General features: G+C 40.3%; 1 protein-coding gene across 1 annotated transcript in view; it reads left to right on the forward strand.

Moving 5' to 3' along the window:
- Positions 1 to 21,694, forward strand: part of LOC115759274 — a 106,202-nt gene that overhangs the window by 36,324 nt on the left and 48,184 nt on the right. The window contains exons 9-17 of the mRNA XM_030700176.1: positions 287 to 601; positions 958 to 2,100; positions 3,070 to 3,307; positions 3,471 to 6,253; positions 9,477 to 9,782; positions 11,325 to 11,476; positions 19,527 to 20,496; positions 20,584 to 20,796; positions 20,858 to 21,118. Of these exons, the coding sequence (XP_030556036.1) occupies positions 287 to 601; positions 958 to 2,100; positions 3,070 to 3,307; positions 3,471 to 6,253; positions 9,477 to 9,782; positions 11,325 to 11,476; positions 19,527 to 20,496; positions 20,584 to 20,796; positions 20,858 to 21,118 (6,381 nt within the window). The remainder of the gene's footprint in view (positions 1 to 286; positions 602 to 957; positions 2,101 to 3,069; positions 3,308 to 3,470; positions 6,254 to 9,476; positions 9,783 to 11,324; positions 11,477 to 19,526; positions 20,497 to 20,583; positions 20,797 to 20,857; positions 21,119 to 21,694) is intronic.

The following is a 21,694-nucleotide window of genomic DNA, read 5'->3' on the forward strand; positions in this document are numbered from 1 at the left end:
AAAATATACTAAAAATTGCTCGAGAGAGTGCACCCCGTAGTAAAATTGATGTATATACACTATGTATATATATATTTATATATATATATATATATATATATAAACTGATTCACATACTAAACAACTAATCAAAATTGCTAACTTTTCAGCTAATCACTTAAACACACTCACTATTGCAGTTAATCATTTATACACAGACACTGTCTAACGCCTAAAACGCTTTATGTGCCTTTAAATACAACTATTTTGGTTAGATCATTTAATCTAATATTGATCTTTCCCTTAGAAACTACTCGATGAGGTTCTGGCCGAGCGAGAAAATGTCGAGGATCTCAATGACAACTGTGAGCTGCTCATGGAGCAAAGCGCCTGCACTCGCATACGCGATCAAACCATTGAGACTCAGGCCAATTACACAAAACTGCTGACTTCTGCCCAGGGTCTGGTTGCCAAGATCGAAAAGAATCTGTCGGATCACACCGAGTTCCTCAATTACAAGAAGGAAATGGATGCCTGGATAGAAAAGGCTCAGCAAGTACTCAACGATTGCAGCATCGATGGTGATGCTTCAGTTATTGCACAAAAATTGGAGACCGTCAATGTAAGTAATAGCTGTTAAATAAAATACACACAATAATTAAAGATCTGGGAGCCAAGTAGTAAATAGACCGTAGAACGGAAATTTGTACATTTACACTCACAAGGGTGGAAGATGGGTGAAAGATGTTCGTTCTTATCTCTATTTCATTCTAAATTCATGTTTATAGATCTGGGGAAAAATAACTGAAGGCGTATTCCACTGATTTCGGCAATATTATCTTATTGATTAGAAAAAGAATTTGCTTGTTTCGCCTATTTTGGAAATTCCACTTACAAAGTCAAAAAATATGTGGGAAAATGGCCATAGGGGTTAATGCTAGTTATTTACTCTATATAACAAAATAATTTTTTTTCCAGTCATTGGCCTCCCACTTGCCCGAGGGCCAGCATTTGCTGGCCATGGTGCAGGATGCCTACTCGAAGGCCTCGAATATTACGCCCGAAGATAAGCAGGAGAAGCTGCGTGAGTTGATGACCACGGTACGCGAGGACTGGGATGCATTGGGTCTGGCTGTCAAGCAGAAGCTAACTGACTTGAAGCAGGCACAAAATCGTTGGAACGATTTCGCAGCCAACAAGGATAAGCTCGATAAATGGCTGATCGAAACAGAGAAGACGCTCAAGACAGCGCCCGAGACCAAGGGTGAGCTGAGCGAGATGAAGACCCTGTTGGAGCGCTACAAGACGCTCGCCAATGAGCTCAAGCAGAAGGGCAACGATCTGGAGCAGCTTATGTCGGAGGCACGCGATCTGGGCACCGAGGTGGATGCCGTCAACCGTTTGCAGTCGCGTTGTGATAAGCTGAAGAACGACTGCGCCGGCTATATCAGAGATCTGGAGCAGGAGATGCTCGACTATAATGCATATCATCAGAGCCTGCAGGATGTGGAGAAATGGCTGCTGCAAATCTCGTTCCAGCTGATGGCCCACAATTCGCTCTTCATTTCAAATCGTGAACAAACGCAAGAGCAAATTAAACAGCACGAGGCGCTGCTGGGCGAGATCCAAAAGTATCAGACCAATTTGGATGACCTGAATGCCAAGGGTCAGGCACAAATTAAACGCTATGAGCCGACAACGCCTGGCATACGGCCAACCGTGGAGTCACAGCTAAAGAACATACAGGACAGCTACAATTCGCTGCTGCAGACATCTGTACAAATCAAGAATCGCCTGCTCGAGTCGCTGGCCAAGTTCCAGGAGTACGAGGACACGCTGGACAACATCATGCGCAATCTGGAGGCCTATGAGCCAATCATACAAACTGAACTGGACGCACCAGCCACGAGCTTGGAGTTGGCGCAGAATCAGCTCAAGTGTGCCCAGGATATGCAAAATAAACTGAACAATGAAAAGTCTAGGCTGGCAGCAGCCGTCCAGGCATGTGAAGCAGCCACAGCATCCATAAGCCGACCAAGCTCCCCCCTGGAGACAGCTATGCATGCCATACCCGAACGCGAACTGATCGTGCGCGCCAAGCTGGAAGATCTGCTGGATCAGGTGGGTTATTTAATAGAATGAATATTCTTCACATAGTTTTTGTAGTGCATTTGTAGTTGTTGTTTATCTAGCTAAAAATATTAACTGAAGTAGAAATAGGCGAAGTGAAGAATATGATGAAAAGCTAAGGCTGCATTTAGGAGAAATAATCGGATTGCAGTTGCAAATGTTGCTGTTTATGTAAATAATTCATTAAATTCAATTATTGTTTCTGATTGATGATACATGATTTTCCTGCTATTAATTAGAGATTTGATTACCAGATGATAAAAATCATCATAAATATATCAGCCACTTTTAATTAGAATTTTCATCTAAATGCGCCCAATGGTTCTCATCTATTCGCCTATTTCTACGTTTACAAAACTCGAAGGGTAACCAGTTTAATTTTTAATTTGCTAACCAATGCATCTTTTGTAATTTGATTTAATTTACTTTTATTCCTAATACCCTCCAACTACACCAACTTTATCAACTCTACCAACTGAACCACAAACTACCCCAACCAAACACCGCTCTAACTTTTGTTGATTTGCCGCACCGTAACTATTGTTGTTGTTATTGTAAAAAAAAAACCAAAACAAAAAAAAAATGCACTACCACGCCCACTTTGCTACCGCCTGCGAATGCTATGCTTGACCTTGCCACTAAAAAGCAACCGCCGCCAAATACTCAGAGCTCAACCGACGACGACGCTGAGAACGATCTCGACGTTGAGCTCAGCGATGTGAATGAGGCGCTGTTGGATCCAATTGCTCACGAGCGTATTAGCAACTATCGTCGCATAGTACGCCTGAATAGTGCACACGTGAGCAAGCTGAATGCACTCGTCGCTAAGGTAAGCGGGTCTGGAAACTCCACTTGAAATGGTGGCGGCTTGGCTTTAAACTCAAATTTTAAATCTAATATCAATTGCGAACCCGAACTGCCCACCAAAAATCCTTGGCTAATCGAGCGGCTATTTTACAGGTGCAATCCCACTTGGGTGGTTTGACTGCATCCGTTGGCGAACTGGAGCAACAGCAGAAGCAGCGCGCCGAGCTGCAGGATTGGGTCAAGCGGCAACAGAGCTCTGTCTCTGATTGGCTAATGCGACCATGCAAGCTGCGTCCAGAGGCCGCACAGCAGGAACTGGTTGCCATGAATGATCTATTGAATTCCATTGGTGACAAGCGCTCGCAGCTGATGCTCGAAATGACAGGATCACGTAAGTATCTGCAAAAACTTGTAAAAGCGAATAGTTCTACATAAAAATATATGAAGTAGCCACTTCCTAAATAAATTTTCAGCCTATTGCTGAATATATAATTAATTGATTGTATTGCAAGCATAAGCAAAAAATGAAAAACTTTACGTTTCTTTTTCGATAGTGGGAGATGAGGATACGGATCTGGATGACAACATTGACAAGCTGGAATCGGAGCTCATGGACGCGATTGCCAAGAAGCAGGCGGGCCAAAATGTCATCGATGGCTATCGCCAGGGCATGCAGGATGTGCAGAACTGGTTTGATACGTTGATCAAGCGCATGGATGTGCTGGATCGCGGCTCTGGCCTCAATTGTGCCCAGAAAATGGCAGCCATCAATGAGATAAAGAACGAATACGAGCTACAGGGCCATCCCAAGATACAGGAGCTCAAGGGCAAGGCCGCGCAGGTGGCTGAGGTTATCAGCAATCTGGATGGGCAACAGGTGGAGGAGCAAATGAAGTCGTTGGATCGTCGCTTTGCCGATCTGGGCAAGCGCATTGATCGCAAGGCGCAGCTGTTGGATGTGACCAACAAGGGCGTGGATGGTGCCAAGGGTGAAATTGACCAACTGCAGCAATGGGTGAAGCAGCAAATCGAAGAGCTGCAAGCGCCAGCCGCACTGGGCTATTCGCCCAAAGATGCCGAGGCGCGCCAGCAAAAGATCAAGAGCCTGATGAAGGACGCGGAGGCAAAGCAATCGCTGGCCGATGTGCTGGACAAGCGCATAGCCAACATGCAGCCCGAACTGGAATCGGCGGAATATGCCCAACTGGAGTCGGCGTTGCGTAACCTAAATAGCGAGAATCGCAATTTGTCTGGAGTGCTAAAGGCTGAACTGGATCGCGCCCTGGAGGCGAGCAAGGCACGCAAAGCGCTGGAGAACGATCTGGACAAGGCGCGTCAATGGCTGAAGGCCAAAATCTCTGAGGTGCGCAAATTGCCCGTGTATCATCCCCTCACCTCCGCTGAGATTGAGAAGAAAATCGCGGAGAATAAGAAATACGATGATGATGCCAAGCAATTCAATGACAGCGTTCTCAGCGATGTACAGCGCCAAGCGGCAAACATCATGAAGGATTGTGGCGATGCGGACAAGGCGGCGTTGCAACAAATTCTGGATGAAATTGCCGCCGACTATCAGACGCTCAAGGATGAGAGCGGCAAGCGTGGCAAGTCCCTGGATGATCTGCTGCAGGGTCGCAAGGCCTTTGAGGACTCAATGAAAAAGATGGGCGACTGGCTGAACGAAATGGAAACCGCAACCGAAAGTGAACTGCGCACCACCAGCCTGCCAGTGCTCGAGGAGCAGCTGGCCCACTACAAGAAGCTGCTGCAGAATGCCGATAATATGGGTGGACTGATCAACGATGTGTCCGAGCAGGGCAAGAGCATTTTGCCCACGCTGAGCAATGCGGACAAGCTGAAGCTCAACGACGACATCAAGAACATGAAGGATCGCTATGGACGCATCAAGCAGACCATCGATGATCGCGTCAATGTGCTGGGTGATCACATCAAGAAGTACAAGGATGCCAAGAACAGACTCGCCGAGTGCAGTCAATTCCTGGGCAACATACAGCAGCGTATGCGCGAACTGAACCGACCCATTGGCTCCCGAATCGAGGATGTGCAGGATCTGCTGGGCGCCTATGAGGGCATACTGAAGGAGCTGAAGGATACCAAACACAAAATGGGCGACATGCAAATGGATGATCTGCCCGAATTGCAGAGCATTCTGACACAGCAGGACGATATGATTAAATTGATTGAGGATCAGTTGGCGCATCTGCGCCAGCTGCTGATGCTGCGCGAGCAATTTATTGCGCTGATCAATGAGATAATTGCCTTCATTATGAAGTACACAGATGTCATCATCGACATAGAGAACTCGCCAGACAGCCTCGAGGATAAGATCAATAAATATGACGATGTTATCGTCAAGATACAGGAATGCGAGGGCCTCTTGGCGTCGGCCAACGATAAGGGTCAGAAGATTGCCTCCGAGGGCAATGCTGCGGATAAGAACAGCATCACCGAGCAGCTGCAATCCTTGAAGAATCAGCTGCAGAATCTACGCAAGGCCGTGGAATCGCAGCGCCAGAAGCATCAGCTACAGCTCGAATCCCACAAGAAGATGGCCGCTGATCTGAGCGAAATACTCGACTGGCTGCACAACAATGAAGGCATTGCCAAGTCCCGGCCCCTGCTCGATCGCGATCCCGAGTCCGTGGAGCGCGAACTCCAGAAGCATCACGCCCTGAGCAAGGATATCGATGCCCAACTGCAAAAGTTCAATCGAATCAACGAGAGCGTCAAAACGGATGTGGGCATGCCCAGCTCACTGCTGGAAATGCTCTCCGAGGGTCGTTCACTGGTCGCCTCGCTGCCCCATGAGCTGGAGGAGCGCGAAAAGTATTTGAAGAACAATCGCGACTCGCGTCTAGAGTATATGCAGCTGGTGGCCAAGTTCAACGATTGGGTGCACGAGGCTGAGCTGCGTTTGCAGAACAGCCAGCATGGCATTGACTACGAGCATCTGATGCACGATCTGGACGAGCACAAGATCTTCTTTGGCAACGAAGCGCCCATACGCAATCTGGTGCACAAGCAAATCCAGGAGGCATCCGACAAGATTTGGTCCTCGCTCAAAAGCTACGAGCAGTCCGAGCTGTCGGCCGAGCTAACACAGTTCCAGAACAAGCTGGCCAACACCTTGGCCAATGCCAAGACCCAGCAAAGCGAACTGGATAAGGAAGCGGAACGCTGGCGCGAATATCAACAGTCCATCGATCGCGTCAAGGCCACCATTGAGCGCACCAAGTTCAACGATGAGCCCGTCCAGAATCTGGCTGGCCTGCACTTTAATATTCAGAAGTTGTCGCATGCCATTGGCAATGTACAGGTGAGTTAATCAAATGGTCGTAAAATATTTGAATCTGCTATAGCCCCATATACGAAGCGTTGCCCAAATGTTTGCATAACAAAAGATATGTATACTTTGGGAAGTCGTTAGAGCAAGAACATAATAAACTAATTAACTTCAATGCTAGTTAATAATATCTGATATATCAATGAATCATCAAGAGTATCTTTAAGATGCCTATTCATTTATTTTCCGATATTTCGGGAGTTTTAAAAAAGTTTTAGGTATTTTTTTAAGTTTGTTATGAACAGAATATTATATATTAAGTTCGAACTCACAGAGTTCAGCTTAATAAATCAGCAAAAACGAGAGAGTATAAAGGGAGGATAAATTTTTATATACAATATGGGAGCTTATATTATAAAAGTGTCAAGCTTATGCAATTAAGCGTCTACAAGGAAGTTAGGTCAGGATATCATTATTATTATCAGTTTATTGGAGTTTTCGTGCAGAGAGATTTTTTTTATAGCATTCAGAGCTTAAAGGACATATTTAAAAACCATAAAAAATGTATACATAGGTCAAACAATTTTTTTTTTTAATATGACAATTTTAGATACATTATTGTATAAAAATAACATACCATCCCTTGGTTTTATTATAAAATGGTAAATATGTCAAATATTGCATTCAAATTTTGACAAAAAAAGAATAATGTTTTGAGCTTAAGATGCCAAATTGATCTGGCCAAACCATGAACCACGAAGGACGAGCCAAACCTCGTGCAAATCTGATGAGATTTGACCAAGTTATGGGGGTGGGAAAATTAGACCTATGCTTATATAGGATATTTGAGGGTAAAATTTGCACACGAAATTTGACCAAGAATAATGATGCCAGATTAAGATGTCAAATTGATGCATCATCACATAAGGTAAACACAGTGCAAATTTCAGCTTTTTAGCTTTTACGGCTTTTTTAAATAGAGATTGTAACTGAGAATGAATTATTACATAATATTACATCAGCTCTGTATAATAATGTAATATTTATCAAATGAGTCAGAATTATTTAAAGCCCTGGCAATTAATCGGATTTAAAGTCACTTTTAAACCCTTTATTGTATGAATTTGCAACCTTCGTATACATATTTACGTTTAAATGTCCATGGCCAGCTAAGACCTGTTTAAATGAATGTGACACAACGCATATCTTTCATAAAACTGTAAAACAGGAATATGTATCTGCAGCATTTGTTTTCGAATGTATCTGCAGATGACTTTCACGCAGAGTGCATGCAGTCTGTGGCTCCGCGTACGATTTGCCGGCCGGCAAAAGCAATATAAACTTTAACTGCATTGTTTGCTCTTAAACTGAAGCTCTCTTGTGCGCTCTTTTGTGTCGCCCTCTTTCTCTCTTGCTCTTGCTCTTAGATTTGAGCACACTTTGAATAGTTGTTTACTTTCGTTATGTCTGCGGCTGCGGCTTTCACCTTGAAAACTTATTAATGAGTTAATCTTTTAACCTGCACTTGTTAAGCTTATCAACGACTATTCAGACTGTCAAACATAGCTGTTGCCCCAACATAGCTCAAGCACATATACATACATATATGTACATATGCTTTAAGGCCAGCTGTTTTAGTTGAGCTCATGACATCATCCGCAAATCCGCAGAGAATAAACAAGTTTGTCGCTAGGGCTGCGCAATCACTATAAACAAAGTGTATATAAGGCAATTAAAAACCTTCATTAAGATAGTTTATTAGTTCTAAAAATACAAAAAAATACGTAGTTTTCTTTTTTATTATTCAAAGTTGAAAGGTTTAATTACAATATGCAATCATGCGCTATGCCCTATGCCCAGCCCTTTTGGCAACCACGTTGTGCGGCATCAACAAACACATGTTTAGCAACTTTTTTTTTGTTGGCCAAGCGCTGAGCGAGCTTTAAGAGCGCTGTTCGTTTTCGGCTCTCAGTGGACAGCTGTTTTGTTGTTGCTGTTTGCCTATTGGCATGCCGGCTTGTGGCCAGTTGAGATAGTGATGGTGGCGTATGCGTGATATTGTGTGTGTGTATTGGTGAGCTGTGTGACGCAGTCAAGAGCAAATTATTGCTTGACACTGCCCACGCCTAAGGCCGGCGAAGCCATCACACCGACCTGCCCCCTCTCTCAGCTCATTGTGCACATGAAAACGTGTTCGCTCGACATGTTTTTTTGCGATTGGCCGCACAGTAGCAACCCTCTCTCTCTCTCTCTTTCTCTCATTTTTAGTCGCGCTCTTTAGCAGGCTGTCGCTCTGCCACAAGCGGGCTCTCTTAGTTGGTTCTAACTCGTGCTTGGGCATATGCCATGCTTTTTTGTGAAATTCACTTCTAGTTGAGACGTTTAACTGAGCGGTTGCCTGTGTTTTATGCGGCTTATAAAGTGAAGAAACAGCGACAAAAGCAAAATCAAAAGCAAAAGCAAAAGCAAAAGCAATTAAAAGGCAAAAGCTGAATATAAAAAATTGTGTTATATTTGTTTTTGTGAATTTGAATAAGTTGCTTCTTTCGAACGTTCTAATAAAAATGCCATGTGCTTGAAAAGCGCAAATTGAAAGAGAGCGAGAGACAGAGAGAAGAAGAAGCAGACAAAACAGACAGCAAACGTATTTAAAGCTAACGTCATCAACAAACAAGAAATAGAAGAGCAGAAAAATCCGTTAAAGAAATACAATATACATATATGTATATAGTTTTTTATAAAAGAAAAACAAAAGATACTTTCAAGTGCTACTACAGTGGATACGTACGAACGCGTGTGTCGAGGTGAGAAATTCGAAGATACTCGAAATCCATATGCCACATGCACACACGCATACGCATATGTCAAAGTTGAGCGACAAAATGTCAAAAGAAAAACAAAACTTTATGTAAAACCGCAGTCGGCGTTACAGTAATCACTCAATATATTCGAAAAGAAAAAAAGACAATAAACAAAAAGCAAACAAATATACACTTACACAGCTTTATACATGCATACATATATTTATATATATTTACTTCTATATATATAAATGTATATATATATATTTACATATACTTTCCTTATATACCTATATCATTTCTAATACATAAGTTTATATTGTGCAAATCCAACGAGGCAACCTGTGTATATATGTAAATCTGCTGCCGCAAATCAAAATTGAAATATTTTAACATTTCCTGTTAAACCGCTGTTGTTATTGTTATCTTTGTTGTTGGTCTTGTTGTTGTTGCAGAGCCAAAACAGTGACCTGTCGCTAGTGAATCAGCAGGCGCAATCGCTCATACGCCAAGCGGACGCACGGAATCGCCAACTGATTGAGCAGGATAACGCTGCCCTAAACCGTGACTGGCAGGACCTGGTGCATAGCCTGGAGCAGAGGCGCGACAAGTTGCAACAGTTGGCCGAGCATTGGGATAGCTTTGAGAACGGCTTGCACGGCTGGGAGAAAGCATTAGGTCGCTTGGAGGATAAGTTCCGAAATGTCGATCCAACTGTAAGGTCGCGACGTCATTTGGAAGATACAAAGAATGCCATTCAGGTGAGTTAACAGACACACTTAACAGTGCACTGTCAAGTGTGCCATTACTGTAAATATGTTGCTGAGCCTGTCTTTGGGCACATGAGCTCATTGGGCCAGGCCTAGCTTAATTGATTTATTATTATTTTTATTATGCGCACATGTGTGTGTATAGGTGTGTATACATGCAACTAATACCTAGTAGATTCATTCATTCATTTAGTTGCCTTCCCCAATGTCTGACTTCATATATGCACGCACACTGTTGCCCGCATATATGTATATATGTATGTAGTATATGTTTATATACATTTGTACATATCTAAACACTATGCCGCCGCCAAGTTCATGGTCACGCCAAGTTGTCAGAGAGCTTGCGCTCTCTTACTAAAGCAGACCTTTGGCTCTCCCGCTCTTTAACAGCTGTCCAAGCTGTTATTGATTGACTATGTAAAGCCAAAAACAAAAGTCAACATTTCAACTTTCAATTTCTTTTGGACATTTTTTCCTACTTCTTAATTTAATGATCTGTTCGCAGTTAATTACAGCTTAACATTAGTTATATGCAAATTGTTGTTGCCCTGTTATACAACTGTGGGGAATTGTTTACGCAAATAGCATTTAGAAGCATCTTTACGAGTTTTGTTTTTGTTATCAACAATGTGACTGATTTGTTGTTTTTTTTTTTTGTTTTTTTTTTTTTTGTCGCTTGGCATGACTTCATAGCGTGCGATAAGTTCTGTTGATTGCGTTAAATGTAAAGAGAAATACTTATCAATATTCAAGCTAAATATAGCTCAAGTTATTTAAAGCGAAGCATTTAACCAAAGTTAAACATGGCATAATTATTAAATAAATACATAAGAGAAGAACTGATTATGAATTAATTAGTTAATACTTGAAAAGACAATTCCAATAGATTTTTTATTAATATTCATATATTGAATTGGGTTCCAGATTTAACTGGAAATTGATACACAATATTAGAATATTCATAATAATTGAAGTTCAGTTTACAATTTGAATTGATGAAGTTAAATAATTGAATTCTAGATTGAAATAATATATAATGAATAATTTATATAAAAATCAATTGGCATCCAATATTACATATAACAATGCTGTCATACAAGCGCCATATACAGATCTCTCTATACGCACAAATTCTCAAAAAACATCTTTAAAAAATTAAAAAAAAAATAACAGTTCCCCATTATGTAGCTATTGAAATACACATTTATCTCTGAGTATTTTTTATTTAATTTACATTTTTATTTGTGCTGTGCCTGCCGCAAATATTTTATGTTGTCTATGCTCTTTTTTTCTACACATAAACCTCATACGAAATTTAGCTTTTAAGTCAATTCCACGTTTCTTATTTTTATGTTGTTAACCTTCGATCGTTTTGAGCGGCCCAAAAAAAAACTGGAATTGAATTAAAACGCAGAGTAAATTTTATTTGTTTTGTTTGCGTTCGATTGAGAAAAAATAACAATTTTGAGCGTACTTTGCTGCTTTTTTGTTGGCTCTGCTAATTAGAGTGTATACTTTATTTTTGTGCAGGAACTGCGTGAAGAATCAAATGAACTTAAATCATCACATAAAGAAATCGAGGCGCTCTCAAAATCCATCCTCACATTCCTTGGGGAAGTACACAAACCCTCGGCGGAGGCCATACAGGCCAAAGTGGATAAGTTAGTCGAACAGCAATCAAAGTGAGTACCCAAAAAAGAGTCAACATAATTTATAAATATATACATAAAGATATTATCCAATGCGCCTTACAAAATGACAATCAAAAGAGTGGAAAATGGGTGGAATTAAGAATTTATTTTCGTAATTTGTGCGTTTGGGCTGTAAATTATTCATATTTATCGATGTTATATACCTATTTTTTTGAGGGGCTTTGAAGAGTTCAACTGGTGGGTAATTGGGTAATTATGGTACCTATGAGATATGATCAATAAATTGGCATTAAACATAAAACGTGCGTGAAAATATCATTCGCAAAGGTGAATCGAATACGTTCCTATCAAACTTTTACTTTTCATGCGATCGCCGTTAAAGCATTTAGAGATCAATATAATACTTAACTTCTCGCACATGAAAACGTTTTGTATTTCACGTTTTGCGCACAATCCACGTGCTTGCGTGGAAAGTGGGCATTGAGGTTTTACAGACGAAAGTTCAACTTTCTTGCGTTGGACTTGGAAAGTTATTTCAGAAGCTTAACAAAAAAATAAGTAAAATGTTTGCAAAACTGACAGCTTAATTTGATGAAAGTACCATCTAATATATTATACACTCAATGTATATACTAAAAAACTAAAACAAGTGCCGCTCTTTCATTATATATTTAGACACTAGGTGAAACTGTGCGTGACGTTTGGTCAATTTATCGGAATGTTAACGCCGGAAATCGATTTCGCTTCGTTCGCTGCATAAATAAACGTTTCTATAATTGATTTGCGTTTAATGTTAATTAACTAGTTTTTATTTTATTTGTTTATTGCCAATTGACAGGCAATACTATCTCGCAGCATTTAAACGGGTTCTAGTTTAGGTAACACAAGAGCATACTTAGTTTGAAGAGCAGCACTCATGTTGCCCAGACTTTTTCGGCTTTTATCACAGCCTGTTTCTGCGCTTGTGACATCAGTGAGCGTTGCGTTCGGCTTCGGCTGAGCAGCTTAGCCCTCGAAATTTCATGCTCAACTCTCTCTGTCCCTCCCTCTCTTTCTCTCTATCTGTCTGCCAACTGACGTCATTGCAACGGTTACGCTCGGCTTGCGGCTCGACTTGGGGCTTACATAAGTCTTGTTTTCTGAGGCATCATTAAAATGGGAGTTCTGGGAAAAGTAAAGTTCAACACATTGCACTAGAGTGCTGGCCATAAGTATTTTTACCCAGACAAATGTATTAATAAACGGGCCATATCAACAGTCGGTGGGCATGCCGCCCTCTGATAACAGCTAACTGTGCCAAAGCGTTACACCTTATCAGCTGGTTCGCCTCTCGAAGACATTTACGATAATAGACAAAAGTTGGCGCTTTCAATGTTTTACTATTCAGCGCGTCGCTTAAATTATAGGTTAAGTTGTTGGTCCGACACATCTTCTACAATTCTTATATAGAGTTTTCGATCAGGTATATTTAAAGTTTCTACCAATGTGAGGCTTAGTTGTTATATAGTGTCGAGATTTCTCTATGATCTAACTGTCCATAACTCTGGTTGGAGCTTCTAAATGGGTATTTGAGAGTTTTCTATGGGTTGTTCCAAAGTATCTACAGCTGTGTTTCCAGTTCTTCAAAAGTTTCTAGAACTTTGAACCAGTTCTTATAGAGCTTGGCTCTTCAAGAGTTCCCTATGTTCCAAAGTTTACACAACTAGTATTCTGTTAGGGCTAGAAATTAGCTTTGAGCCCAAGTGTTCTAGGGCCGGAATTCTAATTTAATTAAAATAATAAACGACAATCAACTTCTTAATCAATACCATGTTCATGTCTGTGAAAACCATGTACACGAACCTAAAGGATTTTGTCTAAATCGAACCGTAAACCGAACCAACGACAAATTTTGCTGCGCTTGCAGCCCTGATATATTTATATAGACCCCTTGTTGATAAGAGGCTAAAAAACTTGATTGTTTTTTGCGGAAATTCTTTTGAACGGCGCTTGTCACAAGAAACAAAAAAATAGAAATAAAAAACAAAACGTTGCCAATTTGTCAATTGCCTTTTTTCACTATCTACACATATGCAAACACACACATGCAGACATTTGCATAGCGAATTTCGCTTCCCATCGGCAACATGCCGACGGCAACATTTGCGCCCTGCCAGCAACATTGTGCTTAACAGCGCCTTAACAGCAGCAGTTCTCTGCTAATTGTGGTTGAAATTCACCACGACGCGTATTAACATATGTGTGTGGTCGGCGATCACGTAAACATTTTGCTTGGCAAGAAAAAAAGTATGAGAAAAATAATAAAAAAGAAAAGAAAAGATGAAAAAAAAAATAAGTAAAACCTAAAAAGAAAACATGCCGCGGCCTTTCTTAATGCAGCACTGACACAAATTTTCACCCAAGACATGTGTTTATAAGTATTTTCAGCGTCAATTTTGTATTTGTATTTTATTTTTATACACATTTGTTTCATCCGGCTATTTGGCTGACAGGCACGGTCTGCACTTTTCATGAAAAACGAGAGCAGCAGCTGTTGATTTCTTTTTGTTTTTCCTAATGTCTTTAGCCAAATCTCTTGCGTTGTTTCCGAAAAGTCGTGCGATAATATTTTTATAACGTTATCTGATCGAATACATTAATCTGAGGTACTAGCTAGGCCTCTGGTCTGACAATGCAAGCGCTTAGATCAGAAACCTAATTGTATTATAGGTTGTAATAAGGGTTAAGGGTCGAGTATCCTGTATTTGCAAATCTTTAGGCAAATCTTTATTATCACTGGATAAAACGTTAAAAATTTAGAAAGTAACAATTCTGACAACAAAAAAATACAGTTGATTTCATATATTAAGGGTCACAACACTTGCACATAAAGTTAATGTGTCTGACAGATGTTATGCATTTAATTAACATTTGCATTAACGTTAAAATTACCGTTAATGTTGGGTAAATGGAGCGGTGTTAGTAAACGTAAAACAGCTGTTGGTCAAGTGTACTTAATCGTAATTATTATTATACCCTAACACCGGGAATTTTAGTCATAAAACCCTTTTTAAATTAATAGAAGGAGATATTTACCAAACTTTATAGATCAAAAATAAATATACATTATGCGATTAGAATCTATAATTCCTATTAAATACAGAATAACGAATTAAATACTGTTAATAGATATACTTTATATTCAAGTCTTGCTCTAGTTGCGTATTTTCCGTGCAAGCAGATGAAACCATTAGAATTTAATGCATTTCGATCTAATTATGGAAAGGTATTATATATATACCTACATTATGTTAAGCTTGAATTATTGCTTCTGAAATGGTTGTAAAGTAAGTTTCAATGTGTTTTCGACTTTATCTTTAGCAGTAAATTCAATTTAGGGGCAAGTGTTTGTGACTGTTGCAAACATAAATTAACTTTTTATATATTCGAGAACAAAGTTCGCACAGTAAACAGTTGAGATACTCTCTTCCAAGTCTCGCTTGTAAACTATCTCTGTTTTGTTCTGTTTCCCCAATTTACATGCTGCGATTTAAATAATTTCTCACTTCGTCATTTTTGTGCCTCAAATAAATTGACAATGCCATCATCGAACCAAAAATGATCTAATACCCCAATGTTTGGTCATCGACAATTATATATTCCCAACTATGTACATATATTATATTTTTATTCCTTAACTGCGACGCAAATTTTGATGCATTTATACTTGAGATTTACTTTCGGCCGGCAAACATGCAAAAATCTAATCAACTTTCAAAAAAAAAAAAAAACCCAAATAATACGTAAAGTTGCGTAATCCTTTTGCATTTAAAAAGTATTTTCGTGTCTTTCCAGGCGATTATAATATTTATTTATATTCTAGATAAACATTTATTCATTAGCGCAATTTGAAGAATTATTAAAAATATAAGAGAGCACATATGCTTTCATTTAAATATTCGCTTTCAATAATAGCCTATAGCAATTGTTGAATTAAGAGTCTTTATATACAAAGGAGACGGAAAAAAAATGGTACAAAAAAGCAACAGGCTAATGAAAACAAGTAAACAGACGGATATTGTATTGCTGACTTCATCGGCATTGTTCGAGTAGGAAAACGTGCAAAAGATGTAAACAAATTTAAAAAAACTAATAAGCAGAGCATTACGGCTAAATTGTTGCAGTGCAAACACTCAAAAATTGTTTATAAATCAGACATTCTTCGCAGGCTTAGAAAAAAATATAATAGAATCAAAATACAACTAGAAATACACGCATACAATAAAAACGAAGCTAAGCATTTGCATTGACAATTTGTCACTTTGCACAAAAAAAAAGAGAGAAGAGAAAACAATCAAGCGACAACAACAACAATAGAGCAAAAACGTTGCCCAAATGAGGTAATCGCGTAATTATAAATTTATTTTGTATTTTTTGTTTGCCTTGGCCGGCGCTCACACTGTTAACATTGCGCTGTTAACTGACATGCTGTTGGCTGTTCCAAATGCCATTGCGTTTCGCTGTGTACGCCGTCTCTCTCTCTCTCTCTTTCTCTCTCTCGTTCGCTGTCATTTATAGCCGGCGTTTTTACGAAACCCTCTTATCTTAACCGGCAAAAATGATTTGTTTTTACTTTATCATTGCTTGCATGCATTATATATGTGTATATATATATTTTTTATATATGTATGCATATATATATGCGAGTGCAGTTATGAATTTCAGTTTTTGATATCGGGGATTTTCGCATATTTGGCAGCTGAAATCAGCGGCGAATTTTGCCTGGCTAATGAGTAAGGCAAACTTTTGCTAAACGTTTCGCCTCATGTTCAATGCCAAGCGCATATACAAACTTATTCAATTATACAAAGTTGTAGTGCTTCTCTCGCCTGTCTCTCTCTCTCTCTCCCTCTCACTCGCTGGCGAGTGCGTAGCTGTGTGTGTGTGTGTGGCTGTGGTGAGTTGCGGTAACAGCAGTTTTCGTTCTTTTATTTCCGTCTCGCATTCCGCTGTTAACGATGATCGCTCGCACGTACGCCGACTGAGACGGCGGCAGAGCTGAAACGTTTTTGGCAATTTTCTGCGCTGAGAATATTTTAGTTTTTATTTAGAGTTAGTTGCAAGCGGACGTGTTTTTTTTAACTGGATGGCTGGAAACTAAATACGAAGAAGCGACCGCCCGAGCATAAAATATATATATATAGACGCATATTTTTAAATCAAATAAAATAATTTAATTAAGAAGCAGTAGAAATAGAAGCAGCAAAAACACAAAGAAGCAACAGCCCAAAGAGAAAAACAGTAAAGTATTCAACTCAAATAACTATGCAGCTGTTTAAAGCAGCGTTCAAAATGAAATAATATACGTCATGTTCTTCTTTCTATGTTCTTTCATGCGCTGCACTTGAAAACGCCGCTTTGTGGATTACCAGGCGTATACGCAATTAAAAGAGTAAACTTTTTAGCTGCTGAATTTCGCAAGAAATTCAAGTCTTAAGCAAAAGAGAAAAAAAAAAACACAACAAATAAGCACAACAATTAACAATTGTTAAGCACACGTCTGCCTCCGCAGTCAGGAGGTGCGACTGTTGTCGCTAACAACTGGCCAAAAACAATAAAAGACAGCAGCACACAAAGTAGAGAAGCTAGAGAAATAGAGACAGAGAAAGAGGAAAAGAGAAAGAGGCGAATGCTAATTGCTAACACGCACTCTCCAAAAAGACGTCGTCAAAAGCAAAAGGTGAATGTTTATTAAATACACTTTTATTTAAACGTTGGCCCGCCGTTTGCCATGATTAAGTCATCGAGGACGGCTAAAGAGTATGCAAAAAACAGCCTCAATCTCGGGCCGGCTATGTACCGGGGTTGGGTCCGGGCCTCGGGTCCGGTCTTTGGCGAGGTCGCCAGGTGTTGTTGTTGTTGTTTTTGTTTGCTATTCGTTTTTTTTTTCTTTCTGTCGCTGTTTTTATTGAGAGTATTTGCTTTTGCGGCGCGTGTCTCTGATTTGATGACGTCGTCCGCGTATCAAAAATAGCTTACATCATGCGAAAATCGCTCAAAATTCTTATCGAAAAACATTCAATTACAATAATTGATCAAACTGTGTGCGATTTCTTTATTATTTTTGTCTAAACATACGTATTTATAAGAACACGCGTCGCTGTTGCTTTCGCTTTTCACTTTTGGCGCTCGCATTTCTAGCATAGTTTGCCATTTAAATTTAAAATATCTGCTAAATTTAATGCGTTAATTTGTATAGTAGTAAAATGGCAAACGGCTCTCAAAATAGCAGCAGGAAAAAACAAACAGCGAAGCAAAACAAAAAAAATACTACAAAAAATTGTATTTTATTTTCTAACGATTTCTATTTCGTCGTTGAATTTATTAGAATATTTTATATACCCTGCAACCGTTAGAAAAGGGGCATGAAATTATGCCAAATAAGTTAAATGGGATTTGTTCTTTTTTGATGACATTTTTTTAAGAGAGAGCAAGTGCATCAAATTGTGTAAAACGTTTTTCTGCTACAAATTCCTCATGGAGATCAACAGACATCTCAGCTTAACTTTGTACTCTGGTTCAATAACTTGAATAACTTGAACTCTTACAAACCAGACGCTGCTCTAGTTTGTTTATTTTGGTACTTCCAAATTGATTTTCTTTTCGTTTTAACAGCAAAAGTCTATTTCAGACTTTACGAGAGTTTATCAAAAGAGCTTTATGCTTTATGAACTTGCAGTTTAATTGATTCTTTATCCATTCCCTTCCTTTCACTCTTTTGTGTTGGATGGTTCTCCCATATGGCAGGTCAGTTTTATTTTCGATATTTTGTTCTTGGCCTTGCTTTTGCCACAAGCTGCTGTACGGGGTATTTACCAGTTGAGCAGTCTGAGCTCTAATATATTTTGCTCTTGTTTCACAATTAATGTGCTAAAAACTTTTTCGAATATTTGTATACAGCCTCAATTGGCCGACAGCCAATTGTATTGACTTGGCCTCCTCAAGGCGCGTTGCTCTTCCGTTTTAATTCTTATTGTTGTTGCTGTAAAGGGCATCAGGCGACGGCGTCCTTCAACGCGCGGCCATTCAGTTTGTGCACTCACTACCTAAACTGCTTTCCTATTTTTAATTGCTGCCTTCAACAACTTTTGCCCAGAGAGAGAAAACACTTGTTGAAATTATTTAAGCGCCCACATGGCGCTTCATATGAGCCGTGTGCCAGATGAGGGTTACGATCTGGAATGAGGCAGAAAAGATACGTTAAGTAGAAGGCAAATAGAGATTGTTCACTGAGTCATTTGCAATGCAGCATGTCCGATGACGTCAGCTGCAGTTCGTCTGCTTTGACCAAGTTTCGGTTGGACTTGGCGAATAAATAAACATAAATACAAGTTTAAATATAAATGTCTACATCAAAAATAAACGCAGCCGTTAAGCAGGCCAGCGGCGTGTACAACATAAATAATACTAACAGCAATAATAATAACAGATTTGAAAGATCTACGAATTTGAAAGAAAAGAAATAAGAAAATCTTTTCGAAAATCTGAAAAGCAGAGCACGCTCTCCCAAGGCATTTGTCGAATCATGTGCCATATATCAAATAGAATTTCGAATTCGTACACGTTTTCGAATTCGTAATATTTTCATGCCTTGTAGTCAAAATTTTCGGCATTGCTATTCATTTAGTAAACTCTCTTGTAGCCAAACGGCAGCATTAATTTTCACGGAAATCTTCGCAGCGCCTCGAGGCCAACAACTGCCAGCCCAGTGGATATATAAAATTCTGAATAGCCCCAGCAAAAATATTGAAAAACTTCAGCCATTTGCTGATTATTTGAAAAGAGCTTTTCTATAATATATGTTCTCGTACATATATATACATAGAAGATAATTATATATAAATTTAATATATATTGTGTGCAGCACGCGTAGCTGAATTCTATTCTAGAGCAAAAGACGAACCGCGTGGTTTTCACACAAAGACACACAAACTGTTTACATATTATATCTATATTATAGGCAGCTACTTTGTAGATACGTCATTGACTAATACGCCCCGGGCAAACTTTTTGTTCTCTTTTTCTATTTGAATCCTTGCAGATTGAACGATACGCTACGCGATAAGGACCAACAGGTTAGCAAGGATCTCGAGGAGATCGAGCAAGTGTTCCGCCGCATCTCACAGCTGCAGGACAAATTGAACGCACTACACGAACAACTGCAGTCGGTACACGTCTACGACGAGCATATTGCCCAAACGGAACAGGTCCTCATCACACTCAATAGCCAGGTGCAGCAGGCCGGCGAGGAGAGTCGTGCGCTGATTGCGCAAACCCAAGCGCTCTATCAGACCAAACAGAATCAGCTGCCCAGCGATATTGCCCAGGAATTTACCGCACTTGAACTGTTAGCGGAACGCGTACAGGTGGCCATGGAGACCAAAGAGAAGGATTTCAAGCGCGCCAAGACCGTGCGCACCGACTATTTGGCCGGTGTGGATGAGATCCAACGCTGGCTGCTGCAGGCCGAGGTCCAGGTGCAGGAGCGCACACTGGAGCCGACACAAATGAAGGAGCTGCTGCAGCGCATCAATCAGGAAATTGGCGCCATCTATGAACGATTCACGCTGGTCAAGACCAACGGTCAGCTGATCATTGAGAACTGTCGCAACAGCGAGGAGAAGACGCTGGTGCAATCGACCATTGATCAGCTGGCCGCGCAGCTAGCCCAAGTTCGTGGCTGGTTGGATGAGAAGAAGCAGGCTGTTGGCGACAGCCTCGATGCCTGGACACGGTTCATGAATCTGTATCAGATTGTCATGTCCTGGGTGGCGGATAAGCGCACGTTCATTGATCAAACCATCGAGCTGCGCACCCTGCCCGAGGCCCGAACCAAACTGAACGACTATGCGGCGGCTGTGAAGAGTATTAAACCGATTGTGAAGCATTTGAGCGAAATGGATAAGGAACTGGAACACATTGGTCAAGTGACGACCGTGGGCGATCTCAAGGATAAGCTGCAGCAGGCCGAGGATGCGAAGATAGCCGTGGAAGCAGTGCTGCTGGAGAGGGTAAACCCGCCGCCAACCCGACAACCCAAACTATGCATCTAAACCCCTTTTCTTTTTTGTTTTTTCATTTTTGTTTGTACCACACAGAACTCACTGCTGCAGGAGGCCTGCGAGGAGTGGGATCAATGCGAGCGCAAGATCAAGGACATACGCGCCTGGCATGAGAAGACCAAACAAACATTGGACTCCTCGCCACAGCAAAAGAAGCCGCTGCGCGATCAATTGGGCTACTGTGAAAAGACTCTGGCCGACATAAATGTGCAAAAAACCAAACTGAGATTGTCTATTGAAAAACTGGAGGTAAGTGACCCATTTGCATAGCTAATCCGGAATGCGTTTCCATGCTGAACACATCTTTTAGGTACACTTCCGCAACGGCATGGGCGGTGATCCGCGCCTGAGCGAGAATGTTGATGATTTGGTGCGCGTGCTCGATGGTCTGGGCGAACTGGTCAAAGCCAAATCTCAGAGTCTCGAGCAGACGCTAGCCCAAATCGATGTCTATCAACAGCAAATGCAAACGCTGCGCCAGCGTATTATACAGGAGGAGCAGCAGCTGCGTCTGGTCATGGCGCCCACGTACTTGCCGCACGATCGTGAGCGCGCATTAGCCGAGCAACAGGTACGTACTGTCCAAAGTAAAACTGAATCTGATTTCTTGTGTAGAGCACATCCTTCAGTTAGAGCAGTTAGTAGGTGCTAGCTAGCAGCAAGTGCCAGTTGAGCAGGAATATGATCAATCAGTTTAGGATTGTCTCGATATATCCATTTAATATATATACATACATATATGCATATCTTTCAATAGTAGCTCGTAAATAACAGCAACTGTTAAGCTAAGCTGAAGTACGATTATGCCCCGAGTTTCGATCTAGTATATCCCCCTTCATCATATTCATGCTACTTATATATTGAACGATTCAATTTTGTATTATTTTGTGCTATGCAACAGTTGACAGAACAACCAGTTTGTTGGCCCATAAAGTTATTAACCCTCAAGTAACCATAGACCACATTGAATCCAAATTCAATATTCAATATAAAAAAAATATACTTTAAAAATAATACAATTTATTTAAAACGAACGCTAAAGAATTGTGCGGGTAGGTCCGGAATAAAAATATATAAACCAAAGTTGCACGGTGGCTGCGTATTTAGTTCTATATTAATTTATTTTCATTCTTTTTCATTTTGTTTT

Source organism: Drosophila novamexicana, unplaced genomic scaffold (assembly GCF_003285875.2).
Source record: "Drosophila novamexicana strain 15010-1031.04,08,12 unplaced genomic scaffold, DnovRS2.1 tig00000193-arrow-pilon, whole genome shotgun sequence".
Taxonomy (NCBI): Eukaryota; Metazoa; Arthropoda; class Insecta; order Diptera; family Drosophilidae; genus Drosophila; species Drosophila novamexicana.